The sequence below is a fragment of the Lampris incognitus genome, chromosome 3 (assembly GCF_029633865.1).
Source record: "Lampris incognitus isolate fLamInc1 chromosome 3, fLamInc1.hap2, whole genome shotgun sequence".
In the NCBI taxonomy this organism is placed as follows: domain Eukaryota; kingdom Metazoa; phylum Chordata; class Actinopteri; order Lampriformes; family Lampridae; genus Lampris; species Lampris incognitus.
This window is the reverse complement of record NC_079213.1, coordinates 34,137,651-34,165,107: the sequence shown is the minus strand read 5'-3', so window position 1 is coordinate 34,165,107 and position 27,457 is coordinate 34,137,651. Positions and strand designations below refer to the sequence as shown.

At 44.0% G+C, this 27,457-nt stretch overlaps 1 protein-coding gene across 1 annotated transcript in view; it reads left to right on the top strand.

Moving 5' to 3' along the window:
- Nucleotides 1-27,457, top strand: part of cped1 (cadherin-like and PC-esterase domain containing 1) — a 147,798-nt gene that overhangs the window by 71,514 nt on the left and 48,827 nt on the right. The window contains exons 9-14 of the mRNA XM_056276721.1: nt 2,939-3,091; nt 3,898-4,002; nt 4,362-4,516; nt 6,082-6,131; nt 7,926-8,112; nt 11,135-11,309. Coding sequence (XP_056132696.1) covers nt 2,939-3,091; nt 3,898-4,002; nt 4,362-4,516; nt 6,082-6,131; nt 7,926-8,112; nt 11,135-11,309 — 825 coding nt within the window. The remainder of the gene's footprint in view (nt 1-2,938; nt 3,092-3,897; nt 4,003-4,361; nt 4,517-6,081; nt 6,132-7,925; nt 8,113-11,134; nt 11,310-27,457) is intronic.

Here is a 27,457-nt window from a genome sequence, read left to right as displayed (position 1 = left end):
CAGCCGAAAGCAGTAGTAGTAGTAGTAGTAGTAGTAGTAGTAGTAATAGTGGTAATAGTAGTAGTAGTAGATATTATATTATATAGGACTGAATTTCTATGCTAGTTATTGTAAAGAATATGCAATAAATCAATGGGCAGCATGCAGTGCATCTAAGATTATTTGGGGCTTGGAAAGACAACTTAGGAGAATGTTTCCTGTATCATTATTGGCTTATTTTGGACTGACGCTTTGGTCATTAGATAATATGTCAAACAAGGTTACAAGAACAGTGCAAAACACAGACTTGGAAAGAGTGAAAGGATTTTTGCTGTTGCTTTGAAGATACACACACCCGTGAACACACAGATACCCAGTTAAGATTTACTGCTAATTACATTCTTCTTTATCATTATCTTCTTGTTTCGGCTGCTCCCATTAGGGGTCGCCACAGCGGATCATCCGTCTCCATCTCTTCCTGTCCTCTGCATCTTCCTCTGTCACACCAGCCACCTGCATGTCCTCCCTCACCACACCCATAAACCTCCTCTTTGGCCTTCCTCTTCTCCTCTTCTCTGGCAGCTCCATATTCAGCATCCTTCTCCCAATATACCCAGCATCTCTCCTCCACACATGTCCAAACCATCTCCATCTTGTCTCTCTTGCTTTGTCTCCAAACCGTCCAACCTGAGCTGTCCCTCTAATATACTCGTTCCTAATCCTGTCCGTCTTCATCACTCCCATTGCTAATTACAATAATGGAGCTTATTAAATTCATGGACCTTGACGGAAATGTTCATCTTAGACTGTCCAGGAGATGGTCTTAGATTCCCAGCATATCCTCTTGCTCACACAGCCTCACACAGCTTTGTTCTCTGACCCTTTGCAACCTCATCTCTATTTTGAGTACACGGCTCCTTTGAGTCCCATTTGTTTATACATGACTGAAGAGTAACGAAGTGAATAAAACTGTGGTTAGTGGTCGTTGCTATAGTCCCTGTATGGCCTGGGCATGACCAGTGGACAAATTCAAGTGGTATGAAAACCTATGGCATTCCCTCTCCTTTAGATTTGGATGTAGCGGTGTGCAGGAAAGGAATTGAACATTGGTTCGGAAGGCAGTGAAAGCCAAAACCAGCTGATCAGGACAATGCTGCACACCAGCACCCTATTATCCCTTGTTTGCGTCTGTAGCCATGTTTCCCTTGAAACACTAAAGTTTTAGCAACTTTTGGGAGGTAGAAAAAACTCAAATGCAAGACAAGTGCAATTCTTGCAGCTGATTTTTACACAAATAAACAATCTCCCTGTACACAGGGCAGGACCATACTGAATAATCAATACAAGTGAGTAACAGCTTGAGTTGTTGGTCATCCCCTCTAAATCCCCCATCCTCAGGGAAATATCGATCAGGTTTGGTATGTCGACAACCATGTTCTCACTTTCCACAAGGATGATCGATGCCCAGCTCTCATTTTCTGACCACGTTGCGTCTGTCTCCTGTTCCCGCTGCTTTGATCCACACAACACCCGACAGCTCCGACTGTACCTAGCAGAGCATGCTACGCAGCCCCTGGTCCAGGCCCTCATCATCTCTAACATCTTCAATGCAGTTAATGTTGCAAAGAGTGCAGAACCATGCTGCGTCTTTGGTTTTTGGTTTCAACCTGCTGAGATGTGTACATGTCTCGTCTCTCTTTGTAAAATTACACTGCCCACATGAAGTTAAAAACCTCGCTGTTGGCTTTCCAAGCACTTCAATGAACTGGACCTACCTGCATGCAAAATATATCAACATGTATATTTAGTTCTACCATAGACTACTCCCTCTGCCCACTTCAAGAGGGCTGAGCTCTTCGGTCCAAACCTTTCTCTCACCTTGCCTCAAAATGGTGGCATGAATTCCTCTTCCATCAGAGAGACAGAATCACTTATGACATTCAAGAAAGGCCTAAAAACGTTCCTTTTTCAAGTCTTCCTTAACCCATAGACTACACTGTTATACTGAGTGTGACATTGTACAGCTGTTTTGTGATTTGAATCCCCTTCCAGTGACACTGCAGGTGATCTACCTATTGCACACTTACATGAATTGCATTTGATATGACATGTACACATGGCTATGATATTACTATTCAGTGCTCTAATATGCCTGCAGGTTGACACACCCCAGATACACACGTGGGCCTAATCTGGGCACTTTTGGTACTTACGGCTCAGTTATGGCACTGGCAACTGCTGTGTGGGCCAGACATGGCCCAAATGTCATAAACCGGGCCTGACTTGGCTTACAGCAAGTGTTGTGTGGGCCAGACATGGCCCAAATGTAATGAACCGGGCTTGACTTTGGTGCTATGTGGGCCAGATGTGGCCCAAATGTGGCCCAAGTGTGGCTGAGTTGAGACAGCCACACTCACCTTCAGTCAACGCCTCATTCAAGGCCAAATGTGGGCCGTAAGATAACTGCAGATGTTGGCCATGTTTGGGCCAAAGATTCTTTGTTATCTGGCACAAATAAATCTGCCAATTGCTGACTCACCCATAAGTCACTTTGGATAAAAGTGTCTGCTAAATGACAAAATGTAGAATGTAATAATCAAAAGCATTAAAGAGAGGCGAAGGATCCACAAATTGTACTTGCAGATGGAAAAAAAATGTCTTTTTCAATACTTATTCCACATTTCAGCTTTTCCAACTAAAGCCAGTTTAAAAAATAAACATGTATTTTGGGGGGGTTTTTCCCTCTAAATGGGGACTTTCCATCCAGTTTTCCTCATTTGCAACTCTTATTTGCATAAAATGGCATGACTGAAATCACTGCGGATTACCCTGATTGTTGGGCGAGCAGAATTCAGACGATCCACTAGAGGTCAGGATGTCACCAACAGCTCCCACTCCATCAGAGGTCCTCACACCGAGGCTCGGACTGAGAATCCCTTCTTCCCTGTCTTGGAAATAGGTCGACACCGACTTGAGGTTCACCGGGTTGAAGGACGCCGCCATCGACGGACAGATAGCCAGAGAGTTCATCCTGGAGGACACGCTGCACTTCCTGCTTCCGCCACACGGCTCCCGCGCAGAGGCCACAAGCGCACAGACAGAGACGGAGAAGGTAGGCACCGGAGCTGTAACCTGGATAAGAAGATAAACTTATTGTCCTTACACAGGAATAAAGACAAAGAAGGCTTTTTTTGCCAAATTTGCAACGAAGAAGGTTTGAAAAAATGACACCTTTATTTTGGAAGCCTCGTGAAATTTAGAGAGCACATTAGGGTCCACGGCGTGACCTTTATTTTAAAAAATTAAAAAAACAGAAACGTGCAACTCGCTATCGCGTTTCATACTATCGGCTCTGTGCATAACTGTAGTCCACTGACTTCCGGTTTCTTCTGCAGCGGTCATACCAGTTTCCTGTTTGATGTTAACGCTATTGACAATGGCGTATTTTTCGCAATGCCTGCAAGATTTACCATGGATAAATGTCAACGACATGCACACAACTGTCGATAAACTTGAGGGTCCGTCCATCCGCCCGGACTCATCCTCATAATGGTGGACGTAACTTGATATGTACATCTTGAAACCTTCCTACCGTCTGCTGGTAGGTGCAGGTGAAAGTTTGTCGACAATTCTGTGCATGTTGTTGACATTTATCCATGGTAAATCTTGCAGGCATCGCGAAAAATAGGCCATTGTCAATAGCATGCGCTAACAAACAGGAAACTAGTACTATGACCGCTGCAGTAGAAACCGGAAGTCACTGGCCTACAGTTATACACAGGGTAGATTCCCTTGAAAATTTTGTAATAGCTCAATCTAAATTGTACTATTTGCTAATTTGTTGTTGTTATGGCCAGATTTAGTCTATATGATATTTTTTTTAAATTCCCTTGAAAAGCTTTATTCCTCTCTGTCTAGTATGGTGACTGCAGATGGACGCGCGCCCTCTGTCTGTCGGAGGACCAGCTGCTCCTGCTGTGGCAGTTTGAAAAGCAACTGAAGAGCCCTGGACCTTTTGAACTGGTGAAAAAAACAAAACATAAACTTCCCTTTCATTTTGTCTCTCCCCTGTCCAAGACTTCACCCCTTTGAATTTGTGATGTTTGCTTTTGCGGTGACATGAAACCAAATACTGGTAAATACTGGGGTAGTTCTGAGACGCCGTAATTTATTGCAGGGCATCAAAAACAGTGTGTGTGGAGGGGCACTCTGTAATCTCACAAACTTTATTATCTGAGATTTCAATTATAATTGTTATTAATTTTTATTATTATTTAATTTATATTATTATATTATTAATAGTACATTATGGGGACATGATAAAGCAAGAGTTAATGGTGGACAAAAGCCATGTGAGTCTGACTCGGTATTGTTCTGTGTAGCTGTATCCCAGCGCCTCCTCGGAGGACGGGCCCCTCCAGCAGCTCCTCTCCCAAGGCTTCCCCACGAAGGAGGCTTCAGCAGGGGACTCCCGTCTCCAAAACCTGCTGCTAAGACTCAGCCTGTACCACCGACTGAAGCGGAACCACACAAACAGGCAAGCGCCTATTCCAGAGAACAAACACAATGGTCCTGGTAGTCCACAATCACCTTTTAAACTGGAGCCAGCGACCTACTAATTCCCAACAACTAAAGGTTTTCTTACACCAAGTGTATTTAAAAAATGTTTTTGAGAGCTCAGAGAAAGATGAGGAAAAAAGGATTCGTTTTATTACGATGTTCATTCACTACAATGTCCACAGAACATTATATACAGACTTCATAAAAGTCAAGACAAAAAAACAAAAACAAAAAAAACAACTCAAATTGGTGTGATTCAGTTACATGTAAAGAAGGGGATAACTAACAATGGGGTATTGATACTCTCATGATGACAATATACCACTTAGAGAGAGTTCAGCTACCACAACAATTAACATTTATGCATTTGGTGATGGGGAGAAGTCTCCATGCAGTCAAGGGCAAGGCTATCGGTGTGCAAATTTCTGCTATGGAGACAATTTAAATGCGGATAATAGATTTCTTTATGTGCAAAAGTATAATTTGATTCCGATAGCACCATTAACCCAAAGGGGAGGCAAAGAAAATTACTGTTAGAAAGGAATATTGCAGATAAACCTTCAGGTTTGGAGCTCCAAAAAAAAACAAAAACAAAATTGGATCATTTAAGGCTGAATGTTGGAAAACACTGGGTCAATATTGTGCTTTTTTTTATCAGTTTATTCTCTTCACATTGCTTCACGCTAATATTTACATACCACCATGTCATTTAAACAGTGGACAAATCATCTAAATAATTTAATTTTGCAAAAACAGCCCAAATCCCACTGCTAAGCAAGTTTTGCTTCCATCTCAGATAAACAAGATATTTTCATTTCATGTGAAAACTGCTCCCTCTCCTTTTTTAGTAAGACATAGTTGGTCGCTTCTGGCGTGAAACATCTCAGTCCATCTCATTCTCCGATCCTGACAGAGTCCCCACAGTATCAGCATCGGTAGTGGTTAGTGTACTGAGACAGCAGACCCTTTTATTTTATGGGCTATAATGAATATGAAGACACACATGTGCTTCCATTCCATGTGAATCTTAATGAAGTTCTGCTGTGTGGACAGCCCTGCCGTAAACCTCCATCCTGTGTGATTTACCAACCGGCTGACTTCGTGATGTGAGCTGAACACATGGCCGTGTACTGGATAATAGAATTAAGCATTATTTAGAGATTTAATCTGTGGGAAAAAGGGTATATTTTACTCCATCACATTTGCTCGTGGCCCCAGGGAGAGGGCAGCTTTAGAAGAGGCTCAAGAATTTGGCAGGACCGTCGGACAGCAGAAGGAATAATTTAGGAATGAAGGGTCAGGCGGAAAATTATGTAAAGTTGAGCAGCAATGGAAGGAAAATAAGTTAACGTGCATGGGCCGGGGAACAGATTCTAACAACGTATTCAATGCCAGCCTCTTAATCACTAGATGTTTTGCTGATACAACAAGAATTCATTTGACATGCATTGCCGTTTAAATTAAATGATGTCTGCATTGCCTCACTGTGTGGTTTTCTTCGGTAGTTGGGGCATGATGACCATATTTTCCATGTTTCCACAGAGATGATCAGACATCAGGTCTTCCTTCTCAGAGTCTTGCTGGAGACAGAGGTGAGATGCCGCTTCACATAGTTTACACTGATAATAGTGAGCAACACTTAGATCACGGCATCCAGATAGTGCACAGTGTGTATTTATCACTTGTGGATTTTCAAAGTTTAATAACTTTGTGGGGGAAAAAAGATACAGACCTGCTGCTCCCTGAATGCTCCTAAAATTACATATATTTGCATTAAAATTGAGTTTTAGATCAGTTGCACAAAAAAGTTATGATAAAATCTACCTAAAACGACCATGAGCCGTCAAAATGACAGCGTGTAATTTGCGCGTGATGGTGCGCGTCATGTCAGTATTTATGACGTGTTGGTGGCGTCATTTCCTTCGTGAAGTTCGTTGCTCTGTCCTAGAAACACACTAGCGTCCTCCGGTGCAGAGAAATAGTCTACACTTGATTTGTGATTATTTCCAACACGTCTGGTTACAGACGCACCATGGCTACCACCGAGGCGCTGCAGTATTTACAGACGTTGGACAGCGGCCATTTTAAATTGTTTTAAAATAGTATTAAAAGTTGTTAAAATTTTAATTTTGGTGTAGGTTAGTTTCGTAACAGACACACTAACATATGTAATACACTAATATCTCAACTGGGTATTTATCTTGACAGAATATAGAGTTTAAAAACCGCGGCGGTCATTTTGACCACCCATGGTCGTTCTAGTAGTTTTTAAGTTCCGGTCATTGTTTGGGGCTGTTTCAATATTTATTTTCAGTTCTTTTTTTACATTATACGTTTTATAGGCCTTGTTACGTTTGTTAGATTAGCAATATGTGTTTTCCGTTTTGTTTTTCAGGGAATATTTTCCCTTTTTCAATTTTGCCGTTCAAGTTCGACCATGTCTCTCTGAAGCTTAAATTGTTTAAAAATAGTATTATAGTTGTTAAAATGTTAATTTTGATGTCAGTCGTTTCCTAACAGACATACTAACATATGTAATGCATTAATATCTCAACTGGGTATTTATCTTGACAGAATATAGAGTTTAAAAACCGCTGTCATTTTGACCGCCCATAGTCATTTTAAGTAGGAGTGAAATCCCGGTCGTTCTAGTTTAACAAACGTACACCAAATGCATTCGTTCAAATAAACACTTTTTGATGTGTTATGATCTTCATATGTGTGCTTGTTTTTGTGTTGGCGGGTTGATGCCTATGCATGTGTCTCCTCAGGGGCCAGCATGTGGTTTGTTTTTTTTTTCGGCCATAATTTTGAACTTTGACGTCATTTTCTGCATTTTAGTTATGAACAGGACTTCAGCCAGGCCTGCCCCCCCACCCCCCATGCACTGTCTAAATAAAGTGATTCGATTCTCATTTAGTAAGTTCCCTCGTTAGATTGTTGTTCGATCATGGAGTCAAAAGGCTCGGTGCGTTGACGTGACTGTGGGCTGGCGTGGGGTAACTCGACACATGTAAGGCCCCGGTGAACACAGTCAATGTGGGTCACTGGTGAAGACATGTCTAATTTTACATTGGCGCACTGCAGCCTCTCATCGAGCATCCGTCACTTTAGCGGTTGGAGCGGTTTCTGAATCTGCACCACAGACACCCAGGCTGTGAGGTTATAAGTTTGATACCAAAGAGGCTTTTAATTTAGCCTGTGCTCCACATATGTTCAGTTTTAACACCTTCCCTCCCTACTGCGTGGGGATATGCGTGTTCATGAACTGTCTGAGTGAGCACATGTGTTATGGCGTGCTTCATCAGTGTGTGTGTGTGTGTGTGTGTGTGTGTGTATGGTTACGATTGCACGTTAATGTCCGTGTCTGTTTTGCATGCGTCCAGTGCACTGTGTGGACCCCCACCTCAGACAGCTGTACACAGACCCCCCGCTGACCCTGATGCCCCCCTTCAGTCCCTGGGTGAAGGAGTACCGCGCTGAGGTGCCCTTCGACATGGTGACGGTCCGAATCCAGCCCGTGCCCATCAGCTCGGCCTGCCACATCCACCTGGATGACCACGCAGGACCCAGGTAAAAGCCACAGCAACTCCTCCGACATCCAACATGGAGAGTATCGGTCCGGCTCCTGCAGTTTAATGCAGTGAAGGACTCGGACACAGATGGAGGCGTTCCATTGCAGCCTAATAGGTTTCAGAGCTATTCCATTATTTTGATATATTCATTGTTTCTTTCTAGTGAAAATATACAGGTTAGAGCCATGTGTATGGGGGGGGGGTTGCATCCTTTCTGATTTATCCTTCTTGACTTGTGCAGAGACGTTCGCCCTACCTAAATAATATCTAAGAACAACAAAACCACTGTGCACAGCCTTCTACAAGTTTTGGCTTCAGTACTGTTGGAATATAAGTCAGTCATTTTTCAAGTTTTGACAGAGTTCACTGATGCTGATGTGAGAAACAGGAAAGTATAAAGAACGACTGAGAAGAAAACATCAGACATGCTGCTGCCAGCTACCCCAGAGAAGACCAGTAGCTTGTAGCTAATTGGTTATTGTGGAATCCCTGCTCAGTTTCTCATGTCAGTGCTGATAAGCGCCTGGAAGACTCAGCTCATAAATTCATGACCTCACCCCCCCCCACACACACACACACATTCTTGTATTTCGATCTTTGTGAGGACCCCTAATTGACTACGTTCCCCAACCTTAACGTAATCCTAATTCTAACTTTAACTCTGAATTCAAATGCTAACTCTAAAATAGACACTTAATAGAACGACCAAGGCGGTCATTTTGATGGTTTTGGATTTTCAAAGTTTAATGACTTTGTGGGGGGGGGGGGGGACAGACCAACCTCTCCCTGAATGCGCCTAAAATTGCATATATTTACATTAAAATTAGTTTGAGATCAATTGCGCAAAAAAAATCTTTTAAAAAAGTTATGATAAGATACCTAAAACTATTTTTTTCCCGTTTGGGGGGGATTTTTCCCCTTTACAATTGTACCTGGCCAGTTACCCCACTCTTCCATCTCCACTCTTCCGAGCTGCCCCGGTTGTTGCTCCGCCCCCTCTGCCGATCCGGGGAGGGCAGCAGACTACCACATGCCTCCTCCCATACACGTGGAGTCACCAGACGCTTCTTTTCACCAGACAGTGAGGAGTTTCACCAGGGGGCGGAGCGCGTGAGAGGATAACGCTATTCCGCCTAGTCCCCCCCCCCTCCCCCGAAAGGCACCCCGACCGACCGGAGGAGGCACTAGTGCAGCAACCAGGAAGGCGCTGGACCGGGACACACGCCCACATCCAGCTTCTCGCCCGCGGACACGGCCTAGTGTGTCTGTAGGGTAGAGGCTAGTTCCCATCGATGCAGAGAACGGTCAACTGAGCATGCGCAAGTACTCGTTGCCTCCGTTGTTTGGGTAGGTTAGGGTTAGGGCGGGGTCAGGGTTAGCTAATCAGACGCAGAGTAGGGGTGGGTCTTCCTAGAACCCTAGCGCCTGGATGCTACGCGGGGCGTGTGGAGGCGTGGTCGAGGCATTTCGCGCATGCTCAGTTGACCGTTCTCTACTCCATTTCCGTTCTCTGCATCGATGGGAACTAGCCTCTACCGTGTCCATAGGGACGCCGCGTTCAAAATGACCGCGCGTAATTTGCGCGTCATCGTGCGCGTCACGTCAGTATTTATGACGTGTGTTGGTGGCGTCATTTCCTTTGCTCTGTCCTAGAAACACAGTAGCGTCCTCCGGTGCAGATAAATAGACTAAACTTGATTTTTAATTCTTTCCAACTTGTCTGGTTACAGACGCCGTTACAGGCGTACCGTGACTACCACCGACGCGTTGCAGTAATACAGGCGTTGGACAGCCGCCATTTTACGTTGCCGTCGTCGTGCTGTCGTGACGTCGCCGGCCCCTCTAGTAGTTTTTAAGTTCCGGTCGTTGTTTGGGACTGTTTTCAATATTGAGTTTCAGTTCTTTTTTTTCTTTTTCTTTTTTTCTTTGTTTTCTTTACATTCCACGTTGTATAGGCCGTGTTACGTTTGTTAGATCAGCAATACGTGTTTCTCGTTTTGTTTTTCAGGTAACATTTTTCTATTTTGCTGTTCAAGTTCGACCATGTCAAGTTTAAATTGTTTAAAAATAGTATTATAGTTTTTAAAAGGTTAATTTTGGTGTCGTTTAGTTTCATTACAGACATACTAACATATGTAATGCATTAATATCTCAACTGGGTATTTATCTTGACACAATACAGAGTTTAAACCCGGCGGTCATTTTGACCGCCCATGGTCGTTTTAGGTAGGCGTGCAATCCCGGTCGTTCTATTAAAGAAGTGAGGACCGGCCGCAAAAATGCCCCCACTCTGATGGTTAAAAGCTGAAATTGGTCCCTACAAACAGAAGTACAAGAACACACACACACAAATAGATGTCTTCAATCATTTTTAGGTGATTTTAGATCATTTTATCATTCTCTGCATTTAATTGTTTGTATTGTAAACCTCATGATTTACCCTCCCACACTTTCTCCTCTGTTGTAACGCGCTATGTTTTTTTTTTAGCGTTGCCATTGCAAGGAGATGATAGAGATCAGGTCTGTTTTTAGAGAACAAGAAACTGTCCTACTCCATCATCCTGCCTCGGCTACCGTCGTCCTTTGGTCTTTTCCCCAGCACGGCTCTTCGATGATACAGAAATCTGCTTTTACTTACTAAACCGCTGGGCTTCTGTTGGAGAAGTGATGTTAAAGTGGTACATACAGATATGTCCAGCACCCTGCTATGTCTGTGAGCTTTTAACCTTTACCGTTTGAGTCTCTTGACAAAAATCAGTTTTGATTTGTTCAACTAGATCTTATACTGTCTGGCAAGAGGAGTCCTGGGCAGCCAAACTGTGGTGTCTCTTAAATGGCTTCATCCAAGCCGCATCATCTTAATAAACAGAAAAGCTTTTGTATAATGTGATTAATCTTTTTATTCTTTACCAGTCATTAATCAATCCCCTGTCTCTCTGTTCTTTTCTCAGAAACCACCGTCTGCCATGTCACTGAGAAACTCTACTTTTTTTCTCTTTTTTTCCCCCCCTTCTTCACAGGACAGCAAACTATCCACTTGGCCTGGGCAACAGTCGAATCAACATCCTGGTGGCGGATGAGGCGGTGCCAGAGGCAGATCCTGTTGTCATGACGATATACACCCTGCACATATACCGCGAGACCCGGCCCAGCCTGCCCATGTTCGGGGAACACGTGATGTGCGGATTTCTACAGGTATGTATATGAGGAGAGCACATACACACACACACACACACACACACACACACACACACACACACACACGCTGTGCCAGCTAGCGATGCTGTTGTTAAGAGACAGAGCTCCTTTTTATGTATTGGGCAGACAGATGCTCTAATTAGAAATGTCATGCATATTTCAAAATGGAAATTATAGAAGATGAGGTGAGGTTAACCTAAAAGTTGAGATTGCTGTGTGTGGGGAGGAAATTCAAGCACGCTTTGTGCCATTATGTGATTGATAACAGCGGTCATGCTGGTTTTGTTTTGTTTCTGGTTAATGCAGCAGACAAAGTTCAGTTTTTAGAAAAGAAATCACAACGGGATGCCTCGATGGCTTGCCTTAGTCAAAAAATGGCGTAATTAACATTTTTACAGCATTCTTCATGTTTGCAAGCCTTTGGACAAGGTTTTTATTTAAATTTTGAGGTATCTTCAATAAAGAGTGCAAAAAGAACACCACCAGTTTCACGAATGGGGACGTATACTGATACTGGCCCCCTACAATAGAGTATTCACACATGTAGTACTGAGTATTGCACTGGTTACACTGTGTGTATATGATGTAGAAATATATTAGATGCATGAATTATTTAGACAAGGCCCCTATGTTGACGCTCACTTGAAGCACACTCAAAAATAAATGCTTCTCTGCTGCAAGATTTAAACAGCGTGTTTGAGTTGTTGGAGGGCTAAACAGCTATTCTGTAATAGTCTTTCCTCAGGCATTCATGTTGTCGTCTTTCGAAAAACTACTTGCTTTCTTTCCTTTGACATGTGTCTGTATGTTTATGCCCGTTTGTGAAAATTCATGCACAGTATGTGTGTCTGCATTTGTGTGAGGGTGTTTAACTTGCCAGTAATGCGACGTTGGGTATTGGAAGTACGACAGATACCATCTGTGCGACTTAAAATATGTTTCGGTGCAAAATGATTCTCGGAGTTGGATTTACTCAACACACAAGGCTATCACCGTACTCCCGTGCGATGTGTTATTATTGCACAACTATGGCCGAGGTGCATCTGCAACACCTACACGAGCACACACATGCTCCCAAAACACAGCTCATGACTTCTATAGAGGGGGCTACATGTGGTGTCATCATTTTAAATGGGATCCGTCACAGTGTGTGATATACACACACACACACTCCATCCGTCTTTGTCACCCGTGGAATCCTTGATGTGTAGTCGATGTTGAGCCTCCTGATGATGGGTTCATCATGGTGGAAATTCATGGAGCTCAGCCCATGCTTTGTTTCAGAGAACCGGCATTCCCTCACGTTACACTCCCATCCCTGGCCCTGGTAGACATTAGATGCGTAGTTTTGACAAGTGGCCAAAACTGTTGATGGATGGAATGGAGTGAACAAGGGTGATCCCGTTGGAAATGTGACCAGGCAGCACTCACGTTTTCACCACGGTGTGGACAGAGAACACAGGATATGTGTAATGATGGAAGTCGGAGCGTTGGCCGGGAGAGGAGGGCGTGGCCCGTAGGATCAACAAAGCACACCTATTCCCACATAAGCTGTCTGTCTGGTATCTGTGTGAGAGAGGAGGCAGGGGGGAAAGAGTCGAGGACAGTAAAACACTGTTGACGGGTCAAACTGAGAGGAATTAACAAATGGAATCATTTGTAAACGTTGCCTAAAACAGCAAACACTGACTGGTACTAAGTGCAGGGGTTGAAAATGCACTTTCTTCCATGCTAGCCCATCAAAATAACACAGATAAGTGCGAGAGCTGTTACATATGTGGACGCTTTCCTGACTTTGCCTCTCCTATCGCTACCCTGTGGGAACTTGGATGGAGGCTGAGCTGTGTTGAAAGGGAGCAAACTCTTCCCTCTCTCCAGCGTCTTTCTCCTGGATCTCTCCATCTGACTATCTCCGATTGAGTGTCCCTTTGAGTCTAGCCTAGACTGATGTAAACTAAAACGTTTGTTAGAGTAAGACAAGGACGACCCTTTCCCACACACAGAGAGGTGGGACGAGTTCCTCTTCAGCTGGGTTTCATTATTAGGACAGATGGGAAAGGCTAACAACATATCACGGCAGAGAGGGTTTTTTCAGTTCCCGAAGAGCCTCCGTCACTTGGCTAGTTAAACTATAGACCGCTTGAAGTAATGTGTGAATTAATTCATGAAGACAGAAATGGGAAATGAGAGAGAAAGTGTTTGTTCCAGCCTTAAGTCCTGCTCAGTGGTAGTTATATGTTCATTATCGTCCCCTCATTTCAACCAGAGTTACACATGGCCACTTGAGATGATTAGTATGTACATCGAGGCATGTCCACCATCCAGGATTTCACTCCTACCTAAAACGACCATAACGGCTGGTTTTTAAACTCTATATTCTGTCAAGATAAATACCCATTTGAGATATTAATGCATTAGATATGTTAGTATGTCTGTTAGGAAACGACTGACACCAAAATTAACATTTTAACAACTATAATACTATTGTTAAACAATTTAAACTTCAGAGAGACATGGTTGAACTTGAATAGCAAAATTGAAGATGTGAAAATATTACCTGAAAAACAAAACGGAAAACACATATTGCTAACCTAACAAACATAACAAGGCCTATAAAACGGGAAATGTACAAAAAAAAAGAAGAAGAAGAAGAACTGAAAATAAATATTGAAACAGTCCCAAAAAACGATCGGAACTTAAAAAATACTAGAATGACCATGGGTGGTCAAAATGACGGCCACAGTTTTTAAACTCTATATTCTGTCACGATAAATACCCAATTGAGATATTAATATATTACATATGTTAGTATTTCTGTTAAGAAACTAACTGACACCAAAATTAACATTTAACAACTTTAACTATTTTTCAAACAATTTAAAATGGCTGCTGTCCAACGCCTGTAAATACTGCAACGCCTCGGTGGTAGTTATGGTGCGTCTGTAAAGGCGTCTGTAACCACACATTTTGGCAATAATCAGAAATCGAGTGTAGACTATTTCTCCACTGGAGGACGCTAGTGTGTTTCTAGGACAGAGCAACGAACTTCACGAAGGAAATGACGCCACCAACACACGTCGTAAATACTGACATGACGCGTATGATCTCGCGCAAATTATGAGACGGTCATTTTGACCGCTCATGGTCGTTGTAGGTAGAGCTTATCATAACTTGTTTGTGCAATTGATCTAAAACTCATTTTAATACAAATATATGTAATTTTAGGAGCATTCAGGAAGCGGCAGGTCTGTATCTTTTTTCTTTTTTTCTACAAAGTTATTAAACTTCAAAAATCCAAAAGGGCCGTAATGACCGGCTTGTTAGTATACTTGGGATTTGATTTCAATATCAGTCAGATTGTACACATGGGACTTTCCTCATGAGATAAAACCTGATAAGGGGTCGTCAGCAAACGAGCAAATTAATGATGATAGAAAAGAACAACATTCTGTAGAAGTTGGCCGGGTGTGTCGTGCAGATTTAGATAAAACGTGGACGTGGAGCTGTTGGTGTAACTCTCACTGATGTGAGAGAGAGAGCATTTGAAATGGGCTTGCCCACGATAAGAAGAGAACTGAATGAGGAATATCGTCTTTGACATAAAACATTTTCCGTATTAAAAAAAAAGTTTTATATTTCCCAAATAAAATATCCAGAAGTTGTGGGTTTTATCCAATTCGTGTTCCAAGGGCAAGTTTACAATCCATCTCTGTCAGCAGTTGTCCCATTACAGTAATAGAATTAAGGAGGCACGTTGTATAAAAGCAAGGACTGAGGGGGCATTAAAATGCCTGATTTTCCACCATATTTCTGGCTAAGGCCAAAACGCCAGGCGCTGAAATACAAGCACACTCAAAATCCTCAACACATGCATTATGCAAAGCCAGGACAGGAACGGCTCGCACATACACCACTCCGTCTGCACTTCTCACACCCACTTAACTGTGTGCGTGTCTGTGTGTGTGTATAAAAGATAAAGGAGGGATTTATTTGCATACCTAAAAGTAAAAACTCACAACTATACCAAACTGCATTACAAGTAAATGTGCTTCCCAGTTTCTTCTGCGAGCTCCTAGGCGAGGCGGTGCCGCAGGTCCCGGCGCGTCTGCTCTGTGTCACGCAGACGAGACAGAGAGTCCTCGTGCATGGCCGTGATAGACGTAACCAAAATTGACCCTGGCACACTGTTTATGAAGTTTTTGTGTAACATCTTTGCATTTTGATAATAAGTACTTGTCGTACTGTGTTTCTCACAGTGTGAGAAACGCTCTGGTTTGAGCTGGAATGTATATTGTACCAGTCTGGAGGTGAAGGGATTCAAATGTTGAACACAAACACAACAAGGAGGAAATATGTCTTTGGGTGAATTCCTGGTGGTCTTGTGGAAAGAGGCAATTGTAGAGGCTTAATTCTTTCCCCCTGTGCTGTCACTTTACTATGGGAAATCATTTTGCAAGCTCCACCACACGAGCATGCATTTCTGCATTCGTCTGGCATGTCCAGACTAACATGTTCTGCATCAGCTCTGAATGCAGTTCTTTAAAAACTCACCTGTTCTGCTCTCGCCTTTTCTTAAACATGAAATTATTTTACAGTTTGTATTTTGTTATTCCTCTTTTGCATATTATTATTTTCTTTCCATAATTCTGATTCTCATTTTTGCTGTTTAGCCCGCTGTTGTTTGGTGCATTTTGTTTGCATTTTACAAAGTAAAAAGTACTTTGTAAGACACAAGCTAGCTGTATGAAGAAAAAGAAAAAAAGTTTGTCAGCCGGGTGGAAAAGATCCGTTTTGGCAGGGGATTTTTTTCTCTCTGCTGTAGCGACTTTAGATAAAGTGCCTCAGTGATAGTCCCTCTCCCTGTCTGTATCCACATCTCTTCATGTGGCACACATGTCTGCATGTAGAATGTGGTAGTTCGCTTTATTGTCATATCCATATAAAAAGTACCATGTACCTTCAAATGCAATTAAATCCATGTGCCTGTCTCTCTCAGCCCCTAAACTATATATAAGAAAATGATAATAACAAAAATAAAGAAATAATAAATCTCTGAAGTTCTGTAAGGCACCTACTGTTCATTATTCTGACCTCCTGGAGGTAAAAACTGTGTGAGGTGGCTGGTCGGAGCTCGGATGCTCTGTAAGCATTGTCCTGACGGAAGGAGGACAACAGACCATGTTCTGGGTGGATGGTGTCCTCCATCATACTTAGGACCTTCTTTCTGCAATGGGTAGTGTCCATGTCCTCCATGATACTTATGAGACTTAGGGCCTTCCTTCTGCAATGGGTGGTGTACATGTCCTCCATGATACTTAGGGCCTTCTTTCTGCAACGGGTGGTGTACATGTCCTCCATGATACTTAGGGCCTTCCTTCTGCAACGGGTGGTGTACATGTCCTCCATGATACTTAGGGCCTTCCTTCTGCAATGGGTGGTGTACACGTCCTCCATGATACTTAGGGCCTTACTTCTACAATGGGTGGCGTACATGTCAAGTAAAGTCGATTTTATTTGTATAGCCCAAAATCACAAATTACAAATTTGCCTCAGTGGGCTTTATAGCAACACAACATCCTGTCCTTAGACCCTCTCATCGGATAAGGAACAACTCCCTAAAAAAATCCCTTTAACAGGGAGAAAAAATAGGAAGAAACCTCAGGGAGAGCAAATGAAACTTAGGGCCTTCCTTCTGGAATGGGTGGTGTACATGTCCTCCATGATACTTAGGGCCTTCCTTCTGCAACGGGTGGTGTACATGTCCTCTATGATACTCGGGGCCTTCCTTCTGCAACGGGTGGTGTACATGTCCTCCATGATACTCAGGGCCTTCCTTCTGCAGCGGGTGGTGTACATGTCCTGAAGCTGTGGCAGGGCTATGATATCTGAAGCTGTTTTTAATCTTTCTCAGTTGTTTGTGGTCCTGTTTGGTCACGTTGCCAAACCAAAACAGTATGCTTCCAGTAAGGATGCTCTCTATGGTCGTCTGATACAAACTGACCAGGGTTTTTGAGGGCATTCTGAATTTTTTGAGACATCTCACAAAGTACAGTCTCCGTTGTGCCTTCTTAATGACACAACTGGTGTTTAGAGACCAGGAGAGGGAGTCTGAGACGTGAATGCCTAAAGCTCTGAGGACACCATTGAGATAAACTGGTGTCTGAACCAGTTTGGACTTCCTAAAACCAACAGTTATCCCCTTTGTTTTCTCAACATTTAGGGAGAGGTTGTTATCTTGACACCATATGGATCGGTCCCTCACCTACTTCCTATAGGCATCTTCATTGTTGTCATTTATCAGTCCAGTTACATTTTTAATTCTTCATATTTTTATATTTTTCTTTCATCACCTTATTTAAGTTGTTTTATCATAATCCTTGTTTTATCGGCTCTAATTCTCTGCATTTTAATTATGCTCTTGTGATTTTATCCTGACTGTGTTTTACCTTGTTCTGTGGAGCAGGTCTGGCATTATGTCCTATATTTTTACTGTATTTTGTTGTTTTATCTTGACTATGACTATCCTGTAATGCCCTGGCAGCCTGTGCAGGGTGTCTTCCCACCTGCCACCCAGTGACTGCTGGGGTAGGCTCCAGCTTCCCGCGACCCTACGTAGGATAAGCGGTTGGGATAATGGATCTTGATTATGCGCATTATTTTATCATGTTGTGTAAGGCACCTTGTAACGCTGTTCAGAAAGGTGCGACATAAATAGTTTATTATTATTATTATTACTGTGGTGTTACCTGCAAATGTCACTATGCTGTTATGTTTGGCAAATATATACATATATATTATATATATATATATATATATGAAGGTTAATTTGTATTCTGATCTGATTCTTATATTTGGATGTTTGGAGGTGAACTAGTATTTTGATGTACAAATTTTGGCTTTTGATTTTTTTTTTTAATTATTATTTTGATGTACAGGCTGTGGCAACAAAGCTTCTCAAGTAGGTAGATAAAGAGTCTTTCTATCTATCAATATATTTGTCAATCTATCCGTCTGTCTCTATCTTTAACTTGTGCTATCTACTCGAGTACAATGACCAAGCCCACCAACCAGCATGTGTCACAGTCTTTTAAACACAGTTAGTTTACTGCTGGACAACTGGGTTGTGAAGGGGAGGAATGTGTTTCAAGGATGAACTTATTGTCGACTCTGATTCTGCTGCAGTTTTTTCCTTGGCTCTGCAGCTGTGAAAATCCTGGTCAGCTCAGCACAGCTCGGCCCAAGGATAACGGTTTGGGATGATGTGACTCATAAATCCCGAATTTACCATCATAAACTTTCTTTTATCTTCGCATCGGTTTGGACACATTGAGCCATTTTTTTTTCCACATCTAGTCGATCTACTGTAATTTAACTTACAGATATGAAATTTTATGTTGGACACATGTACACCTATTTAGAGTAGGCAAAGTTACGCAGGTCTAACATGGACTGAAATGATGCATTGTGTTTCTGTTCACATGAGCCGTTTGATTTTAAAGTTGATGATTTGAGGTTTCCGTTCGTTTACTTTATTCAGAATTTTAGCTTTTTTGCGACTCCCCATTATGTGCTGAAAAAAATTCATATTTTGTGCATAAATGTTTCAGGACAATTTGTAGAGAATATAGGGGTATGTTGCTGGTTGAAAGCAGCATGTAAAATCCTGTATATTCTGGCTCATTACTGGGAACTGTTCTTTTAGCATGAAATGTACTTTGTAATGTAATATCCTGTAATATGTAATATAAAATAGAATGTGTAAGAGTGAGTTATATGCAAAGTTACATTTATAAAATGAAATGCCACATGTGGGACTAAGTTGCGAAAAACATTTTAAAAGTTGACATATTTGTCAATGTTAATGCACAACTGCGTGTAAGACTTCAGGTTACACATTTGGGATTCATTTTGGCTTCTTTTTTCCCCCCTCCATCTTTTAAAATGCTGCGAGTTCAAAAGTATTTGCATGAAGGTTTCTCTTTTCACACCATGAGACTGACGGGGAGACGGCATATGGCCAGCTTTCTTGTGTGAAGGGGAGGCATGTGTCAATGGCCTGGAGTAATGTGCTGGATATTGTAACATAAGGGTGGACGAGCCTTTATTTTAGGACACATGCAGGGCCCTGTTATTAACTGCTGCGTTGGAATTGGCAATTTTGGGGGGTGCATAGATAAAAACAACCATAGCTGCCTGGTACTGAAATAAAGGTTGGAATTACGCGTGCGTATAGATGCGCACAACATTTGTTTTTTATCAAAATGCCTGATGAATGACTTGGAAGACACTGATGATATATGACAGCCGCTTTCAAATGAGTTGGTTTCATCTCATCATTACTAACTTTTAAATCTTAAAACTGACTTTTAACTCTAAAATCTTTTTTTTTATTGACAACAGTTTCATGTGGCTCGACGTTTCCTGCGGCGGATGTACATGCTGATGTCATATGCGACTGGCACCATACGACATAAAATCTGTTGTCAAAGTAACCGAGGCCTAATTATGTTGCGAGTTCAAAAAACTCATCTTATTCAGATTGGCCAGCGGTCAGCGGGGGTTGTGACGGTAACCACGTGACCGCAATATCGCGGTCGTGCGACGCCTACCGCGGGGTTGCGTTCATTACCGCCATTTTTTTTTTTTACTTTTATTTTTGCTGGTAGAAGTTGCGCGATATGAATATTAACACAGTGATCGTTGTTTAGTTCTCCTCGCCGGCTGTCTTCCGTCCCACGTTAAAAGCTTCTGGAGAATCAAAACTTTTAAATTGCTCGTCGTTTCAGTTTCGCGAGCAACGCGGAGGGACAGTCCATTGCACACATGGGGGGGTTCTTTGGCGTGTGTCCGATTATTAATTATTTCTAGGCTTGAATAGTTTTGATGTCTACAGGTAACGTCCAGTTGAGTACGCGTAGCACACAGACACAAAAGACAGAAGTGTAAAGTAAACAGTTGGAGTTACGTTTTAAGAGCAGGCGCTTACAGCGAACACCCCTCGTATGTGGTAACGCCCATGCGCTTGACGCCAGCCGCTGGACATTCAACAATATGGCGGCAAATCTCGCTCCAAGGTCGCTTCTGTCAAATAAAAGTGTCCAGTCTGATAAAAAGGCGGTAAACTGCCATACAGCGCGGACGCGTTTTCACTGCGGTAAGAAAAAAATCCGTTCCGTCCCAGCCCCGCGGTCAGCGTTGTGTTGTGCAGGTTTGATGGACCGTGTTGAAGCTGTTTGGCCTCGGTTCCGTATTAATGCGTCGCCGTTTCCCTGCCCTCTGCCCCCCACGCACACAGGTTTGATTCCTCGGCCCGGCGTCCTCTTCCATCTGTCCGCCATCTGTACGCACACCTTTTCATGCGATTTCTCCTTCCCCGAGCTTTTCATCCCTCATTCATCTCTTCTTCTCTTTTATGTCCTCTCTCTGGGGAGCAACTAGAAAGATAAAGAGAATCGGTGCTCACTCATCCCGGTTTAGGTGCGGGGCAGAGGGAGGCCGCGGCCGGGCCCCTGCGGAACAGGGAAGCTATTGATACAGTGTGGGGCCAGTCTTTTGAAGTGCTATCATGTGAAGCTATAATGGCCGCCGTGTTGATATCCGCAACGCTGGCTGACCATTTTGGCTTCGTTAGAGTAGTATTAACAGGTGCGTCGCTGGCATAAAAGGTAACTGGAGGTCCGGGTGTGTCTCTCAACTAAATTACCCTGCTTCCTTGTGTTTGTAGTATGTACTGGGGGGAGAGATGGATGTGCTAAAGCAATTTCTCATTATTTCTTAGACCCCGGATGTTAGGATTGCGAACGTCTAACCTCTCATAAAAGAGTATGTTGCTCTGTCTGTGTGCTTCCTGAACACGCACTTTCCCACATGGTCAAGTAACTACATTGCTCTGTTAAGAGCTGGGGGGGAAAAACATCCAGATACACGACTCTCGGTTTGAATCCTTCATTTTTCAAGCAGGCTCGATAGAAAGGCACTAGATTTGCAACATTTTCAGAGGGAGCGTAGTGGGAGTTTGGCCTTTTTGAAGTGTCTGCAGCTGTGAATTCCTTCAAGGGCCACTGAAATCCTGCCCTGTGCTGTTTTAGCTGTTTGCCCCACTGCCCAGGGAGATACAGAAGCAGGCTCTGTTGAGACCACCCCCCAGGATAACACTCATGCCCCCCCCCTTTTTTTTAAATGAAATTATTAAACAGAAGTTGAGGGGGTAAAGGGGGCGGGGGTCATTGCTTCATGCCGCAGAGTTTTATCCTGGGAGGTCGTGTCTGGACACAGGAAGAGCCGGGCAGCCATCACTCTTTCAAACAGTCATTATAGTAGTTAAGTTCACTTATCTTAAATGGGGTGTTTTCAGAAGATGTTATAGCTGCCTCTTTTTATGTTGAAAAACGCCGCCACAGTGCCATCAGTGTTCCTTTTTTTCAACGCAAATTGGTTTTTGGTCCTGGGGTCTGTACCTCAAACAGCTAGGTGTGTGTCTTTCTGCTTCTTGATGTACCCCCATGTTGTTACCATTATTTCTCTTTTGTTCTCTCCGAAACTTGACTCAATCAAGTTATACAAGTATGATTTTAACTGCAAAATATACATTGATTGTGCTACTACAGGGGTCCCGGCAAATCCCGTCAGTCTTCCAGTCTGTGCCTCTCTCACACTGTCAGGACTTTCTTCTTTAAAACTTAAAAGACAGTCTCATAGCCACAGTCTGCGTTTGTTTGTGAATGTGTTTCCTTTTGTGACATGGTGTGGGTTGTGTGGTAAAATGATGGCGTATTGTCAGAATAGGCGGATGTGCAAACCAGCTGCTGCCAGAGCCTTCACCACCCCCCCCGCCTATTCCTTATCCTGCTCTGTTCCTCTCTTCCATTAGCCATCCTGACCCAGTGTGGGCTGGTTCTGCGGTTCCCTGTGGAGTCATTTTGACTTACTTGTGCCAAAATCAGTCAGGCTGTGAGGGAATAGCCAGACCAACACATGCCAGGCAGAGCTCTCCCCCCTCCGCACCGAGGAGTATTATTCAGCCACAGGCTCCTCGTCAATTCCCTTTCAAATGATGTGACAGAATTCACTCTCCAATGCTCTACATTTTTACCAGTTGCTTTTCCCAGCTGAATAGTGATTTTCTCATATGGAGCAGACATGGATTACTGATGCTAATGCTATCCAGTCACTAGACGCACTTATGCCTCAGAAGAAATGATCAGTTATGGAGTGTTGCTGCTGCCGTATAGGCTGACGTCTATCGCCGTGCCCGTGGGGGTCATGAGCTAAAAATTTTCGACACAAACCAGGACTGAGTGTATGGGACCACATCCAGAACCTAAAGTGACCCCAAATGGCTCCTTTTGCGGCCTCTTAAAATTCCCAGGCTCTGGTCCATATCCACTGTATCCGTAGCTGTGGCTATACCTCCATGCTGGGCTGTTTGTTCCAGGTCCATGCCAGCTTTAGACACTATCTTTAATGAGCTCTACATTGCCTTGGTAAGGACAAGGCAACTCTTTCTCATTATTGGTAAAATACTAAGAATGTGTCATGTCGTGTTTGATGGCTGGGAGAGCTGGCGCTGGATCGGCTGGGGGAGCTTGGTCTGCCGCATCCTATGGGCCCAGAGACCGTGCCCAAAGAAGAAACACCGAGGGCAGTCTGACAGGACGTGGAAGCAGGGCAAGCTAAGCTAACTGTTAGCCCATGCAGACCGGCATTTCCGATAACACCGAGGGCAGTCTTGCAGTGGCCTCACCTGGTGTGTTTCTGGTGTCATCGTGTGGAGTGCGAGGATGTGTGTCAAGGGTGTCTGGCTGGGAGAGCTGGCATTGGATCGGCTGGAGGAGCCTGGTCTGCTGCATGCAGTGGGCCCAAGGACCACGGCCCTGCCTGGAGCTGCGCCCGAAGAGGAAACACGGAGGACGGTCTCGCAGGACCCGGAAGCAGGGCAGGCTAGGCTAACTGCTAGCTCATGCAGATCGGCAGTTCTGACAGTCATCCTGGCTGGCGTTCGCTCTCTTGGACAGTGATTTATATATATATATATATATATATATATATATATATATATATATATATATATAGGATATGTGTTTTTGTATTTTTATTTTTATATTTTTTTAGTTTGGATATGTGTGTTCTTGTAGGTTTTGGATGTGTTTTTGTCTTTGTGTTGCACTGCTGTGGGCTGGGGGAAACAATGTTTCTTTTCATTTCATTTACTTGCGTACATGAAACGAAATGACAAATACATGTTCCTGATTCCTGATCGCTGATGTCAGGGTTGGTAAGGATTCATGTGTTGGAGAAAGGCCATCATTAACTGGACTCCCAGGGTACCCAGAGGATGATTAAATGTGATTCACATCAAGGTCATTAGTTTCACCAGGTGTTTGGAGAAGAAAGCAAGAAGGTCATGGACTGTATCTATGCATGAGCAATTTCCCCCTCTTACTTCAGATTTATTCAGTGTTGTGCATCATCTTTTTTTCATTTGGTGTGCATGTGCAGCACCTACCTGAGCTGGAGACAGTTAGACATTTGGCTGTGTTGCCACTGTTGAGTATAATTGACTGTGGTTGTTGGCAACATTTTAAATCCTTCTTTCTCTGCCTTCGGGCAGGAATAGAAACCTGTCCTCTAGTGCCAAGGTCTATTTTTCACTAAATCACCCAAGACTTTTTTCTTCCTAAGTTATGAAAGTGAGAACATGCTGGCGCCGTTTTTCTCATACCGCGAGCCGAGGTGTTGTACTTCTTCACTGTAGATGTTCAAGAGATCAGGTGGTAGACTTCATACTGTTTACATTGTTCCTATATAGACCTGTTCAGTCTGCAGCCATGAGTTGCATGTGTTTGAATTTTGTCAACTAGCCTTGTTATCTCCGCCAGGCGGTAGCCTGGAGGCATGTGTGCATGCATGCATGGGTATGTGTGTGTGTGTGTGTGTGTGTGTGTGTGTGTGTGTGTGTGTGTGTGTGTGTGTGTGTGTGTGTGTGTGTGTGTGTGTGTGTGTTTGTTTGTGTATTTATCCGCAGCTAATCTCTTATACTACTGTGCCTATCAGCCTAATGTTTTTGTACACAGTTATAACTGTATGATCAAGGATCTCGTGGTGGCGGTGATTCAAAACCTGTTTTATACCGCAATTGAGTACAAACTGCTCAGCTGCCCCCCCCCTTTTTTTTTCTCCCCAATTGTACCTGTCCCATTACCCCACTCTTCCGAGCCGTCCCGGTCGCTGCGCCACCCCCTCTGCCGATCCAGAGAGGGCTGCAGTCTACCACATGCCTCCTCCAATACATGTGGAGTCACCAGCTGCTTCTTTTCACCTGACAGTAAGGAGTTTCGCCAGGGGGACGTAGCACGTGGGAGGATCACGCTATTACCCCCAGTTCACCCCCCCCCCCGAACAGGCGCCCCGACCGACCAGAGGAGGCGATAGTGCAGCAACGGGAACAGATACCCACATCTGCTTTTCCGCCCACAACCACAGCCAATTGTGTCTGTGGGGACGCCTGACCAAGCCGGACGTAACGGGGGATTCGAACTGGTGATCCCGGTGTTGGTAGGCAACGGAATAGACCACTACGCTACCCAGACGGCCCACTCAGGTGGTTTTTTGCCTTAGTCCGAGCACAGGAGAAGGGGAGATACGCAGTCAGTGCCTCTGTAGTTTGCCTTCTCCCAGTAGGGAAAAAAGGGGTGGTTTGTCGCCAAGATCGAGCACCAGAGAAGGGGAGATGCGTCTGGCGGGGATCTGCACTCTACTGAGTGCTCTCTCCTAGTTATTGCTGTGGTATATTTTTTGACAGAAAGGCTCATATTTCTGCATGATGCTCTTATGTCTGTAAAAGATCCAGTATGAAGCCTAGGAATCTCTTAGCATGACTTCTGAAGGAAAGATGGAGCGGGTTAGCCATGTTTGGGAGTCACAAGCCACTTTTCCATCAACATGTCTTCATGCAAATTTTTCCAGATGTGAATAAGAAAAACTTGATTCGAAAGCCAAATTTAAATAAAAAGATTCTAATAATCACAAAAAAGTTGTACACTCGCTTGAGGAAGAGACGTAAGGGTGTTGATTAAGAGAAAATGTGATAAATGGTAATGGGGGAAGAACTGGCAAATGATGATGTTGAAGATAAATCAATACCCCAGACTTTTTCTTTGTTTGTTTTTTTTTCCTTTTTTCGCCCCAGTTGTACTTGGCCAATTACCCTATTTTCGGAGTCGTCGCGGTCGCTGTTCCACCCCCTCTGCTGATCCGGGGGGGGGGGGGTTGCAGACATGCTTCTTCTGATACATGTGGAGTCACTAGCCCTTTCTTTTCACCTGACAGTGAGGAGTTTCACCAGAGGGATGGTAGCACATGGGAGGATCACACTATTCCCCCCAGTCCCCCCCACAAACAGGCGCCCCGACCGACCGACCAGAGGAGACGCTAGTGCAGCAACCAGGACACAAACCCACATCCGGCTTCCCACCCACAGAAAAATTGTGTCTGTAGGCACACCCCACCAAGCTGAAGGTAACACAGGGACTCGAACCGGCAATCCCTGTATTGGTAGGCAACGAAATAGACCGCCATGCCACCCGGACGCCCCAATACCCCAGACATAGGCAAACGCCATGCGCCATGGGAGGCAAGTAGTCTGCAGGGCTTCCTTTGAAACAGTCAGTAAACCAGCCGGGGCAGTTGCACCAGTTGTGTGCATAGCTTCACTAAATCTAATTGTCATGTAAATGTTCACTAAGTGAGAATTTACACCATGCTAAATACAAATAGGCTGCAGCCCTCCCACCACTTATTACTAAAAGCTGATTTATGGCTCGGTCCTCACACAGACCAACTAGGAGCCTCACACATACCAACTAGGAGATGTAGTTGTTGGATTTAGTTAAGAGAAGTTAGCTGCTCTTCCTGGAAGCCCTCATGATTTATTTTGTTTATTCTCTTTTCTTTTTTTTTTTAATTCTCCTGCGTTCTGTTTCACGCTTTTATGCAGTTTTATGTACTGTTTTAATGTACTGTCAGGGGTTTGTGTATTGCCATGTGCCAAAGCCAATTTTCCACCTCGTGTGGACAACGTTGTCAAGTCGTTAGGTCGTAAGACCTAGTTTAAGCAACGGTGGCAAACAAAGATAGCAAGCGAAATGTTAGAAGGTGCATAAATAATGCCTGTGCACCACCCAAATACGTTTGAGTGACAGCGTAATGGCTTTTGTCAGTGTCTGTGTGCAGTGAACCAGGGTTTGACTATGGTGTGTGTGTGTGTGTGTGTGTGTGTGTGTGTGTGTGTGTGTGTGTGTGTGTGTGTGTGTGTGTGTGTGTGTTTGTTGCACACATGGGAGAGTAGTCTCGGGGAATGGGGGCTATTTTGGAATAAAGCGATGCATCAAAAGCATTTTTCAGAAGGCAGTATGTGAAACAGGTGCTTGCCTGGGTGGGCAGGACAGAGAACAATCATGGCCCTTACTCCTCCTCGCTCTAAAGGCTCCCGGGCGCTGCAACAGCCCGGCCCGAAATACCTGCAGACTGTGCTCACCTGGGAAATCAGTGTTGTCTCTTAAATGGCCACTTAAAACCCAATTAAATAATGCTTTAAATGACAGGGCATTTATTATGCAGACATGACAACGCAATAGGCGAGTAAAATGAGGTAACGACTATGATGCGTGGTAATTACTGTGTAATATACAAGTAAAATATGAGCTTTTCTTTTTTGACCCCCCCCCTTTTTTTTTTTCTTCCCAATTGTATCCAGCCAATTACCCCACTCTTCCGAGCCATCCCGGTCACTGCTCAACCCCCTCTGCCGATCTGGGGAGGGCTGCAGACTACCACATGTCTCCTTCCATACATGTGGAATCACCAGCCGCTTCTTTTCACCTGACAGTGAGGAGTTTCACCAGGGGGACGTAGCACATGGAAGGATCATGCTATTCCCCCAGCCCCCCCCCCAAACAGGCGCCCCAACCGACCAGAGGAGGCGCTAGTGCAGCGACCAGGACACATACCCACATCTGGCTTCCCACCCACAGACACAGCCAATTGTGTCTGTAGGGACGCCCAACCAAGCTGGAGGCAACATGGGGATTTGAACCGCCGATCCCCATGTTGATAGGCAACGGAATAGACCGCCACGCCACACGGAC